The 13507-nt window shown below is 37.1% G+C and overlaps 1 protein-coding gene across 4 annotated transcripts in view; it reads right to left on the reverse strand.

Moving 5' to 3' along the window:
• Positions 1 to 13507, reverse strand: part of FNIP1 (folliculin interacting protein 1) — a 151507-nt gene that overhangs the window by 15468 nt on the left and 122532 nt on the right. For 3 of the 4 annotated variants that reach the window (XM_045892155.3, XM_045892141.3, XM_045892148.3), the window contains 4 exons: positions 12940 to 13086; positions 11916 to 12085; positions 7218 to 8643; positions 6237 to 6405 (listed from right to left, as the gene is read on the reverse strand). In XM_045892155.3, the coding sequence (XP_045748111.1) occupies positions 6237 to 6405; positions 7218 to 8643; positions 11916 to 12085; positions 12940 to 13086 (1912 nt within the window). Of the gene's footprint in view, positions 1 to 345; positions 6406 to 7217; positions 8644 to 11915; positions 12086 to 12939; positions 13087 to 13507 lie in introns of all 4 variants that reach the window. The other variant, XR_010412994.1, reaches the window with a different exon arrangement.

The following is a 13507-nucleotide window of genomic DNA, read 5'->3' on the forward strand; positions in this document are numbered from 1 at the left end:
GCCATTTGCAACAATACAAATGGACCGTGAGGGCATTATGCTAAGCGAACTAAGTCAGACAGAGAAAAACAAATACTGTATGATCTCACACACCTAGAATCTTAAAAAAAAAAAAAAAAACCAAACTCACAGAAACAGAGAAGAGATTGGTGGGTGATGGGGGGTGGGGGTAGGATGGAAGAAATGGGTGAAGTTAGTCAGAAGGTACAAACTTCCAGTTATTAAGACAAGTAAGTTCTGGATATGTAATGTACAGCATGGTGACCATACTTAACAACACTGTATTGTATATATGAAAGTTGCTAAGGGAATAGATCTTAAAAATTCCCATCACAAGAGTAGTACCTGGGTGGCTCAGTCAGTCAAACATCTGATTCTTGATTTTAGCTCAGATCATGATCTCAGAGTCTTGAGATCCAGCCCCATGTCGGGCTCCTCACTCAGTGGGGAATCTGCTGGAGATTCTCTCTCCCTCTCCCTTTGCACTTCCAAACCCTATATACATATATACTATATATAAAAAAATGTGTATCTGTAAAAAAAGAATTTGTATCACTTAATAGTATTTTATATATATATATACACACACACACACACATAAGGCCCCAGTTATATATGTATATAAAATGCATATATATATATATATATATACACACACACACACGCACACACACACATAGAGTAACTATGACAAAAAGGTGTAAGACAGAGAGTACCTAATATACACAAAACACCACATAGTATAACTCTGGTACATAAACATTAATACCACTTTCATTACAGCCAAGGAAACTGAGGTTCTATAAAATTAAATATCTTGTCTTAGGATACACAGATAGGAAGTGGCAAGTCTGGGTTTCATCAGATGCCACATACTACATAATGACTGGAAGAGGTCTTTATATTAAGAATGGCTGCCATCAAAAACTAATGTTGTACTATATGCTGGCTAATTGAACATAGTAAAAATAAATTAATTAATTTAAAAAAAGGATGGCTGCCAATGAATGGCAGACTTGGGAAAACTTGTGTTTAGCTTTCTACACATTTCAATCTTTTATATAGTAAATATATATTTAATTTGGTAATAAGAAAAATGCCACTTTCTTAGAAACTGAGGAGTAAAAGAAAAGACACTCTACTAAAACAGTTCAGAAGAATAAGATTGTATTTTTTTCAAAAGTACTATCCTCATGATTTATCTATTAAAAGATTCCTACGGGGTTTTCCATGTAGGCATATAAGAAATAGTTTTCATGTTAAATGTGATGGTAAAAAATTATTAGCAAACAATAATTAAAATCATTAAATGTAAACTTTATAATGAAGAGAGAAAAGCAAATGATAAAAAATCCAACCTGTTAGTGCTTAAGTTTGGTATTTTAGTTTTCACTTCCTCAAAATCTTCTGTGATCTGCTTTGATAGTAAAATATCTTATATACTTAAATGAAAATATAAGAGGGAAAGACTAGAAACCCAGTTATGAAAACAAAGGGCAGAAGATGGAAAGCTCTTACCTTTCACCATAGTGGAATGATTCCCAGAGCAAGAGAAGTGGAACTCCTAATATAAAAGTCTTGCAAGCTTTGTTAATGCCAATTTTGCTATTTTATTTATATTTACCTTTGTTCATCTGTTTTAGAGACAGTGTTTTGTATATATTAAGCACAGACACTTAAGAGCATTGCTGAAGAACAGGCAGATCAGGACTGATTTCTAGCTCTGCCATCCCCTATCTAATGTAACTTCAAACACCTCTCTGTGCTATATCTGAAATATAGGAATGATAATAGTAAGTACCATAAAATTAAGTGAGGTATTACATTTAAGTACCTGACACACATTAAGGCTACAATAAAAACTAAATGCTTATTATTATTACTATTGCTCCTATTCCTAAGGTAAAAACCCTTTAAAAACAGAAATGTTTTGTCTTCAATAGGAGACAGTCACCCCCTCCAGTTCCAGGCCTCCAGAGGCAACATCAAAGAACGTAGTGTGTGCTAATGGGTATAGATGGGGGGGGCGGAAAAAGATACTGAATGACTGAGATCAAACAGAAAAGAAAGACAAGAGGACACAAAGAGCATCACAAGGACCCACATCAGATTTCCTAACCAAGTATTTCAACAAATACTGAATACTCTATCAGGCAATGGGAGGACAGAATTGAAAAAAATAGAAAAGGTTGCTATATTCTGAAGAACAAATGCCATTAAGTGATATAAATTCTTTCCTGTGAAGCATTAAATTACTTATTAGTATCTGTCTCAGGCATTTATTTTTTTATGTGTTGTATTACACTTACTCATATACGTACATCCCTTACTTCCTCCATTACTGAGTAAATAACTTCAGAAGTTATTTATTTTTCATCCATATATTCCTTGGACAATCAGCATCATGTTCAGAACACAATATGTCAGTAAGTATTTATTTGATTGGTGTTAAAGCGTTGAGCAAGATGGCTTTTAAATATAAAGAACACGAGTTTTTTTGTTTCTTTGTTTTTAAGATTTTATTTATTTATTTGACAGAGAGAGAAGGAACACAAACAGGGGGAGTGGGAGAGGGAGAAGCAGGCTTCCCACCCAGCAGGGAGCCTGATGGGGGCTCGATCCCATCATAACCCAAGCTGAAGGCAGACGCTTAACGACTGAGCCACCCAGGCACCCCAAGAACACGAGTTTTGGTAAGTTTTCTTTTAAACTTTGTTTTTATATCTAGATTTTTCTGAATTTCCCTACTATACAATAAAACACCAAACTTTAGAACTTAAGATAATTTACTACAAACACAGGAGGTTTAAACCTTTCTAGCTAATAATTAAGGGAATGCTTGCTCAATGAGCCATTATTTTCTCACCCATGATTTCCAGTTGGCTTTCTCCATTCCTAAAGATGTTCTCACAATGGGAAAGGAGAAGGTTTTGTTAAAAAAAAAAAATTATTAGAATGACACATGGAATTGAAGAAAGAAATAGAAAACTCAACAAAAGCTGGTGACTTCAATACTCCATGCTCAATAAACGATGGAACAACTACACAAAAAATCAGCAAGAACGTGGAAAAATCAGCAAGAATGCAGAAACCTAAATGCTATCACAACCAACTTGACCTGACATCTAGAGTACTTTCTGCCCAAAAACAGGCAGCTTTTTTTTTTTTTTTAAGATTTTATTTATTTATATGACAGAGAAAGAGAGAGAGAGAGCATAGTGGCAGTGGCACACAGAGGGAGAAGGGGAAGCAGGCTCCCCGCCGAGCAGGGACCCCGGGATCATGACCTGAGCCAAAGGCAGATGCTTAACCAACTGAGCCACCCAGGCGCCCCAACAGGTGACTATTTTTTCAACTACATGTGCAACATTCTCCAGGACACACCACATGCTGGGCCAGAAAACAAGACTCAATACATTTAAAAGGACTAAAATCATACAAAGTTTGTTCTCTGACCACAATGGAACCAATTTAGAAATGAAGAAAAGGAAATCTAAGAATTCCACAAATATTTGGAGATCAAAAACATACTTCTACATAAACCATGGGTCAAAGAAATGGCAAGGAAAATTAGAAAATATTTTGAAGTGAATGAAAATGAAAACAAAACACTGAAATTTATGAGCTTCGGTTAAAGCAGTGCTTAGAGGACAATTTAGAGCTGAATGCCTATATGTGAAAAGAAAAAATACCTCAAATTAATAACCTAATCTTCTACCTTAACAAAAAAAAGAGCAAACTACATCCACAGCAAGCAGAAGGGAAGAAATAACAAAGATGAGGATAGAAATTAATGAAAAAAAAAAAAGACCAAAAAATAGAGAAAATCAGTGAAAACAAAAGTTGTTTTCCTTGAAAAGATTAATAAAATTAACACACCTTCAGCTAGGATAGGAATCAGCCAACTTCTTCTATAAAGAGCCTGAGAGAGAAAATATTTTAGGCTCTAGAGGCCATAAGGTCTCTGTCTCAGTGACTCAACTCTGCTCCTGAAGCAGGAAAACAGTCACAAAGTATATAAATAAATGGGTGTAGTCATGTTCCAGTAAAACTTAATTTAAAAAAGCCTATTTGTCCCATGGGCCACAGCCTACTCATCTTTGATGCATATGGGCCAAAAATAACTATTAATGAAGTCAAGTCATGAATGAAATCTTCTTTGGAATATTCTACTTTTAGGAGGGGAAAAAAAGAAAAACCACAGATTACAATAATCAGGAATGAAAGAGAGGACATGACCAATGAACTTACAGAAATTAAAAAGATTATAAATGGGGGCGCCTGGGTGGCTCAGTCAGTTAAGTGTCTGCCTTTGGCTCAGGTCATGATCCCTGAGTCCTGAGATTGAGCCCCACATTAGGCTCCCTGCTCAAGGGGAGTCTGCTTCTCCTTCTCCCTCTGCCCGTCCCTGCCGCTTGTGCTCTCTCTTCCTCTCTCTCTCTCTCTCTCGCTTGCTCTCAAATAAAATCTTTGAAAAAAAATTTTAAAAAAGATTATAAATGTATGCTATGAACCATTTTATTCCAACAGATAAATGAAATCATTTAAATGTAACTAATTCCTAGAAAGACAAAAATTACCAAGATTGACTCAGGAAGAAATAGAAACTTGGAATAGATCTAGAACAAGAAATTGAATCAGCAATTTAAAATATTCTCATTTTAAAAAGTCCAGGTCCAAATGACTTCACAGGTGAATCGTATCCAACATTTGGAGAAAAAATAATACCAACCTTCCAGAAACTCTTCCAGAAAATAGAGGAGGGAACACATCTCATCTCATTCTATGAGGCAAGTATTATTCTGATATTAAAGCCAGACAAATGTATCACAAGAAAACTATACACTAATATCCCTCATGAATACAGATTCTAAAATTTGTAATAAAATATTAGCAAATCATATCTAGTAATATATAAAAACAACTATATACTTTGACCAGGTGGGATTTTTTCCCTAGGAATACAGAAGTTGGTTAACATCTAAAAATCTACCACCTCTAATGTAATCAATCACATTAACAGATTAAGGAAGAAAAGCCAAATGATCATATCAGTAGGCACAGAAAAAGTATTAGACAAAATGCCATATCCATTCATGATTTAAAGGTGGAGGGAACAAAGAAACTAGGACTAGAAGGAAACTTTCGCCATTTGATAAAGGGCATCTTTAAGAATCCCACAGCTAACATCATACTTAATCATGAAAGAGTCGATGTTTTCCCCTAGTATGAGGAAGAAGACAAGGATGTCCACTATTAGCACCTCTATGCAACACTGTACTGAAGGTTCTAGCCCATAAAAATCAGGCAAGAAAGACAAAAGGCATCCAGACTGGGGAGGAAGATGCAAGACTGTCTATTCATCAATGACAAGAACGTGTATGTAGAAAAACCTAAGGAATCCACACAGAAAATTACAAGAACTAATAAAAGAGTTCAGCAAGGTTGGGGCAGCTGGGTGGTACAGCTGGTTAAGCATCTGACTCCTGGTATCAGCTCAGGTCCTGATCTCAGGGTTATGAGATCGAGCCCTATGTCAGGCTCCACACTCAATGCAGAGTCTGCTCAAGACTCTGTCTCCCTCCCCCCTGCCCCTCCCTCACATGCTCCCTCTCTCTCTCTAAAACAAATTTTTTTTTTTTTTTTACAGATTTTATTTATTCATTTGACAGAGACACAATGAGAGAGGGAACACAAGCAGGGGGAGTGGGAGAGGGAGAAGCAGGCTTCCCGCAGAACAGGGAGCCCAATGCGGGGCTCAATCCCAGGACCCTGGGATCATGACCTGAGCTGAAGGCAGACGCCTAATGACTGAGCCACCCAGGCGCCCCTAAAATAAATAAATCTTAAAAAAAAGTTTAGCAAGGTAGAAGAATATAAGATTAATATACAAAAATCAGTTGTACTTCTATATAAGCAATGAACAATCTGAAAATGAAATTGAAAAAATAATTGCTTTCACATTTAAGCATTTGCAATTTTTTTGATATCATAAATGACCTGATGATGAACATCCATGGATACAAACAATACTTTCTGTATTTCAGATTTATGTTTGTATAGATTCCTGAAACTCTCTACTTGCTTTCATGGTGACAGGTACAAAAGTGACAGATTAAGAGAACAATGATTGTGTTACATAGTGAAGTATGACCAAAAATATACGGTAACTTGGGGGTTCTACCAGTTAACAAAGTTCATTCTAAATAAATTCAAGAGCAGTGAAGGTAACTCACCTGCACAGCATGAGACAAATCTGATACCAGACACTGACGGAGCCTCTCATCATTCCCAATTCCTTGAAGAACAAAGTCAGGCACATAAGATGAGCAGTAGCCACCCAACAAGGACCTCCCAAAGTTGGCAATGTTTGGCTGAACAGCACTCACTTCAATTAATTTTGACCTGGAAGAAAGGTCCCAAAAGAAGGCATATCCAATTAGTAATAAACGTATTTTATCAATAAAAAAATTTTTGGACTCTACTAGTCCATATTTCTAGTACCATCATTTTCTACAAAATACAGAGTACAATCATCCTTAAGTAAAAACTGGCCTAAGCGATAAATCGGACCACAAAATACTCCTTCCTATCCTGAAAAGAAGGTGGATGAACAACTATGTAATGACGTGAGTATAAATCTTTCATAAGAGACATCCAGAATGCTGTCCCTTGTGTATGTAATACATTCTTAATACAATCAGAAAATGAAAACCGTCATCTAAAACAAAGTAGCTAAATATTAAATACATCACAAACCCAAAGCATGGAATATAATATTTTTCAAATATGAATCTTCTCCTTGTATACTTTACCCACATTATACATTTCCTGTTTTTCTTTTAGTCTTCACCAAATTTATTTCTAACAGCCATTTCCTAGTTTCTCTGTGATTACCTCTCTTTAGTTGCCGGGCTCAGCACAGGTCCATATTTGGGGACATAATTCACTCCTAAATGACTTGAAAACTCCTAAGCAGAAAGAATCTCCTACATACAAATATGCTTTTCTTTAACGCCTTCACAGAACGTTTCTGGGGTACCTATGGGGCTCAGCCTTTAATCTTTCCTTAAAACCACACAGTAACAGAAGAGAATCTGTCCAGGACAATGATCTCTTCCTTTATATTAGTTACCACCAACCTTCAGAGACCATCTAAACAGAAGAATGGTACATATTTACATAGGGTCTATTATAGGTTAAAACTTCCTACTTACCCAGGAAAAGGTATCTCATCTTCTTCTGCCCAATCTTCTTGCTCTCCTCCATAGTAACTGCTTACTTGTCTAGTCATATCATGACCTGTATCTTCACTTTCACTATCCCCAAGGGCACTATCTGAACTTTCATTTCGTGGAATGTCCCATTCAGTTCCTACAGCAATTTTTTTCTCTGAACTCTCTTTATCCCCATGGGGGACAAGAATGGAGAGTGCATCTCTTTGGTCCTGCTGAGGAAAGCAGGTTTTACATGAATCCTGATGAACTGTTTCTACACATTTACAAAATTCACTGTTCTGTTTGCTATTTTTTGTACACAATCCTTTTGAAAATTCTAACATACAGCAGTGTTCTTTACTGTCTATACTTGTTTTAACTGCAATAATATCATCAATAGTCCTGGTTTCAATTGAATCATCATTAAAATATTCATCAAATAAGCTCATGCTTTCTGGGTCTGAATGATTCCAACAGGGAGGTTCACAGGTCTCTCCAGAAACCATGTTTGGTATATCAGACTTGCCAGATTGGTCCTTAGTTGTTTGTTTAGTTTCTTGATGCTGCTGATCAATAGCCCCTCCTTCTTCCTTCAGTGGTTTGGTGTGGTGCCTGGTAATCTGATCCACCACTGCCTGACTCCTGAGTTCAGTATCTGAGTCAGGGGACATAGAATCTCCAATCAAGAAGGTAACCTTTGTCTGTGATGCTTCACAAGAAAATGCAGCAGTCACAAGCTTATCTGGAGGTTTTTTTTCCACAACCATTCCTGTGGATCTCAACACTTTGCCTGTGTGATTACCTGAACCTAGCAATTCCTCATTATGCCATGTTTCCTCTGCTGGCTCTAAGCCTGATTTTGACAAGGCACATTTGTCTACTGGAGCAGATCCTGTGCAAACAACAGTCTCTAACTTGGTATCAAGGCAAGTTCTTAATTTATCTCTGAACTGTTTAACATCAACAGCATTTTCTTCTTGGCAGTCAGAGGGAGAAATCATTTGACACTCGTCTGAAATTCCTAGCAGCTCCTTAGAGCTGTTCTGAATATCTTCTCTCTCTTGTTGTGAAACATTCTCTGTATTTTGCCCAAGGAGTGGACGACTGCAGTATTTACAGCTACAATTAGGAGTCCTTGTTTCTTCTGGGTCTTTAAAGAGCAAACTGCTTTTGTTTTTATGCATTGTGATAAGCACATACTCAGATTCTTCTATTTCACCTTTCTCTAAAGTGGTAGTAATTACTGTGCCTGGCATAACAATGGCTTCATCTTCTCCATTTTCTAAAAGATGGGTTTCTTGAAGTTCAGAGCATCTTATAAAATAAGTAAGAAAATAAAGCAGCCTCTGGACCATGTCTTGTCGTTTGCCAACCACCACAGTCCTCGCTAACCGTACAGGAGAACCAATAGCGCCATACAAGTCCCCTGCAATGGAAGAATCAGTTAATGAACACATCCTCTCCTCATATAGCCAAGCAGGCTATTTCCAATGATCAGATACCTACTCTTATTGTATGAAGGTTAGTTCAGCTTTTACTCTAGTTCTTTAATAGGTGAGTGACTATTCAGGAGGATAGGATGAGATAAATGGTATTTACCAAAGAGAAAGGTGAATAGAGGGGTCTTCTAGTTTCCTCTTTAAGGAGCTCCTGTGGTTCTGAAACCTCAACCAAAGAGTTAATTGTGAAAGTCACACTGACCAAGAATATTCTCTGTGCAGGTCTCATGCAGAGCACCTTACTGGGGCAGAGAAGTACTACCTAAAGAACTATATGCGAAAGGATTCTATAGCTGCATCTAATGCAGAGAAGAGAAAGCACAGTTTCTACTGGTGGGCAAGGAGAAAAGGGAGTAGTGGTAGAACGTGGAGAACTGGAGTAGTCACATCACACACTTAACCTTTAAATCACATCTCTGAACCTTAACTGTTATTGCCTTACCTAGGACCCCAAACTATTTCCCATGTTTTTAAAAGCCCTTCTATTTCTTAGCGGGTTGGGTACTCAGAAAAGACCAGAAGGACAAGAAGAGTGAGACCTATCCTGACTAAGAGGAAAAGAAGGGGCAACACATTCAGCCATGTGGTTCATTTTCACTTTTGTATCCACACTAGACGCCAACATAAGAAAAGGGCAATGGGAACCTACGGGTTATCAATGTAATTTCTGTATTTATGCTATACTCAAATTAGATGAAGAAAAAGGTGCCAAAGCACACTTAAAAATAGAGAATACAAAGTCATTAATTTAAACTTAATTCAATTTTAGCAAGTTGTCTGTATACACACTTTAAAGCCTAACTCCCACACTTTTTAAGGGAACAAACAAATAGGTCTCAGATAAATATATGCTACAGACAGTACTATGACAATTCTCCTCCTCTAATTAATACTCTGGCTCTAATGCCATCACATGCCACCGTCCAAAACTACTCCTAAGGTTCTCATGGATTACCAAATAAACTGAGCTGCTTTGACATGGCAAGTGAGTCTTTCCTGACCGGTTCCACTTTACTTTTCCAGGTTTATCTTCTTATAGTTACACTTTTTCATCATTATTCGCACTAAGTCCCACTTAAAGCAGACTACTTAAACCGGAACACTGAATCAACTCAGCACTCTTAACACCTAGACCCCTTTCCTCATGCTATGTGCTTGCCCTTTCCTGTTTCTCTGCCAGTCCAAAGCTTCCCACCCAAGCATCCTCCCTTGGGCAAAAGTAAGCTTCCCTAACTGAAATTTCACTGAACTTTTCGTTTCTCTTACAATTCCTCTTTGAATTATCATTATTGTCCTCATATTTATTACCTTCAGTAATAAACTGTCCACTTATTTTTTTTTAAGATTGTATTTATTTGAGAGAGCGAGCATGCATGAGCATGCATGCACAGGGGGGAGGGGCAGAAGGAGAGGGAGAAGCAGATTCCCCACTGAGCAGGGAGCCCAAAGAGGGGCTCAATCCCAGTACCCCGAGATCATGACCTGAGCCAAAGGCAGACACTTAACCTACTGAGCCACCCAGGAGCCCCTAAATTGTCCACTTTTTTTTTTTTAAAGATTTTATTTATTTGAGAGACAGAATGAGAGGAAGAGAGAGCACGAGAAGGGGGGAAGGTCAGAGGGAGAAGCACACTCCCCCCTGAGCAGGGAACCCGACACAGGACTTGATCCTGGGACTCCAGGATTATGACCTGAGCCAAAGGCAGTCGCTTAACTAACTGAGCCCACCCAAGCGCCCTAAACTGTCCACTTCTTGAGGCCAAGACTGCATTTCATCTTTATATGCTCCAATGCTCTTTGCATAGGGCCTTATATACATTATGCACTCAATAAATGATTATAGAATTGAGAACAAATTTGAAATGTCCAAAAAAATAAAATGCTACTGAATTACTTGATTTGAAAAAAACTAAGTTAATACCCATACAACGGTATATTACCCAGCATAATAAAGGCCCCACTGACTAGTACTTAAACAACATAGGCAAATCTCAAAATAATTATCTTGAATGAAAAAAGTCAGAACAACAAAAAAAAGCATGTACTGTATGATTCCATTTATATCTAGAAAATTCAAACTAATCTATAGTGATAGAAAGCAGACCAGTAGCTGCCTGGGTATGGGGTGAGGGGTGGAAGGTGAACAGGGAGAGTGGGGAGGAACAGGAAGGAGGGATTACAAAAGGGCATGAGGAAACTTTCGAAGTGATGACTATGTTTGCCATCTTGGTTTTGGTGATAGTTTCAGAGGTATTTATATTTTGACATAAATATCAATACTTAACAAAATTGTACATATATGTGTTTGCTATGTGTCAATTATTCCTCAATTAAGTAGAAGAAGGTAAAGGAGGGATGGAGAGAGGGAAGAAAGAGAAAGGGAGGGAAGTTATATGAATAAGCTACATGACAACCTGCCTGGCAAGCTCACTCATCAGCACAACCTAAGAGAAGTTTCTATCAAGTCATCAAAATGTTCTCACTGGACTCCTCCCCAACAACCTAATAGTAAGAGTAAGAGAAGGAGTAACAGCAGTCACATTTACCAGACACTGTTCTGAGCACTTTACAGGTATTCTCTAATTTGTCATAACTTTATGAAGTATATACTACATATTATTATCCCCAAATTATAAACAAAGAGACTGTGACTCACATGTGGTCTGCATGACTCACATCCTGTACTTTTAAGCACCATACTACAATGCCTTCCTAATGACTGTCAACTCATCAACCATCCCTTCTCTCCTGGGTTACCCATTTATTTAACAGGGCCTCACAATAAGGGAAATATTTTCCAAAATTACTCAACAAACAAGCAAAAGTGGAAAACAGAAACCTCAATGACTGCTTCTCAGTTAACCAAATTATTCTAGCTATCATAGATGATTGTGATTCAATCTTTCTAGGCAAAGTACATTAACCTAAAACACCCTAAAGACCCTGACGTTATGAGTAAATCAGTCATGATCCTGTTTCTCTAGCTCTCACTGCAGTTGTGTATCTAGAAGAAATTGATATTAGACTTAAGATGGAGATGATTTAGCAGACATTAAAAGAACAAGGAAAGAAGTGCTTTAGAATGGAGGAGGTAAAAGAGAACATCCTATTTCTTAATTTTTGTTTTTGCTATAAAATAACTCCAGACAGCTACACAAAAGTGTGTTATGCATCATGTAAGCGTTTTCAGACTACATACCTAGTTGTGCCCAAAGTGGGTTATATGGATGAGTTTTTGCCAACATGTCCACACTCTGAGAGGAATGTTTTTCTAAAAATATTTTTATAGGTGGTTGTCCATTTGGCATGACCGTTGGAACCCAGGCAAGATGATTGGTCAGAACTGCAGTAATGAGTGCTGGCAAGAATCTGAAAACAAAACACATCCTATCAGACTCCAGTCTGCCTTCATTAAGCCTAATGTAAAATGCCGTGACAGAATAAAGCAGAGAGAGTACATACTCTCATGTAGCCGAACAGCATAAAAAAAGGAGAGGAAAGAAGAAAAGATAGGCATATCACCTGGATGAAAATGAAAATAAATTTTTGGTTGGGTAGGAGTTAAAAAAAAATCCTTAAAATAAAAAACAGTATTCACACAGAGCTGTATCTGATCATAATTATAAAGCAAAAATGCCATTTTACTTGAAAAACTGATTTCTTTTCAGTGTTTATAATGAATCAACCAACAGGACTAAATATTTCCAAATTACTGAATGGGAAAATGAAGAAAGTATTAAGCAAACTTTGTCTACCATCAAAAAGATGGCTTCTAGGAATTTGATGAATGGTTACAAGCAAACAGTATGATAAAATATCACATTAAGTATGTATCTTTGGAATCCTGGCACTTCCTCTTTTTTTTTTTTAACTTATTTTCTATGGAATGAAACTGTGTATGTAAGTGGATGCAATTCACCAAAAAATGGGAAGCCTCAGAGAGTTCTGTAAGTTGTCAGGAATTTTAATTTAACACATGATTAAAGACCTTTTTACTGTTTTTTATTCATTTCATTCATTTTACTGTTTTCTGTGGCTTTCATCCATAGCCTATCTCTTAATTATCTTTTAGAATTCTGTTTTGGTTATTAATAATAAGAAATAATTCCCAAAAACCCAGTTATTTATTTCACTTTTGTAACTGGGTTTGATCACAATCTAGATATCAAGTTATAGTAAATAATGTCTAAGATATAAAGAGAGACAAAGAGAGAAAGCCATACTGATTTTTGGAAGCATTTTCCATTAGAAAAGTGAACTCCTTCATGAAACGATGGCAAAGCTGGTTCTTTTCTGGAGTCCCCGACATCATTGTAAGCCAGACAGGCTCTCCAATTCGTGGCATTGTATAAAGATTACAAATTGTTGTTCTAAAAAGAGGAAAATACATTATGAAATTCATACTCAAATTATGAAATTCATCCCAAAATTACATACTCTTAAAGTTTATGTTACCAGTTCGGGCCTCACAGGTAGATTATTAAAGCTTTCAAGAGGACACAATGAATCAAGTCATTCCTTCTTTGTCACCAGCATAGTACCATAGGAAATGTTCTACACATGAACTCAAAATATGTTGGTTCTGGGGCTGGCTCTAGCCCCAATGACTGTGTGCCCTCAGGTAAATTACTTCCCTATTTTAAAGCATCAGTTTCCTCCACCTGTAGAATGAGAGCATAGGACTGGATAATTTCTAAAGTCCTTCCTGCTCTACATTTCTAAGGTATATGCCATACTTAAATATAATGCAAATTATCAACAACCTACAAAAGAAAAATATTCTGAATTGGA

This window comes from Mirounga angustirostris, unplaced genomic scaffold (assembly GCF_029215605.1).
Source record: "Mirounga angustirostris isolate CCGP_5_RB_7025 unplaced genomic scaffold, mMirAng1.0.hap1 SCAF_7, whole genome shotgun sequence".
Taxonomy (NCBI): domain Eukaryota; kingdom Metazoa; phylum Chordata; class Mammalia; order Carnivora; family Phocidae; genus Mirounga; species Mirounga angustirostris.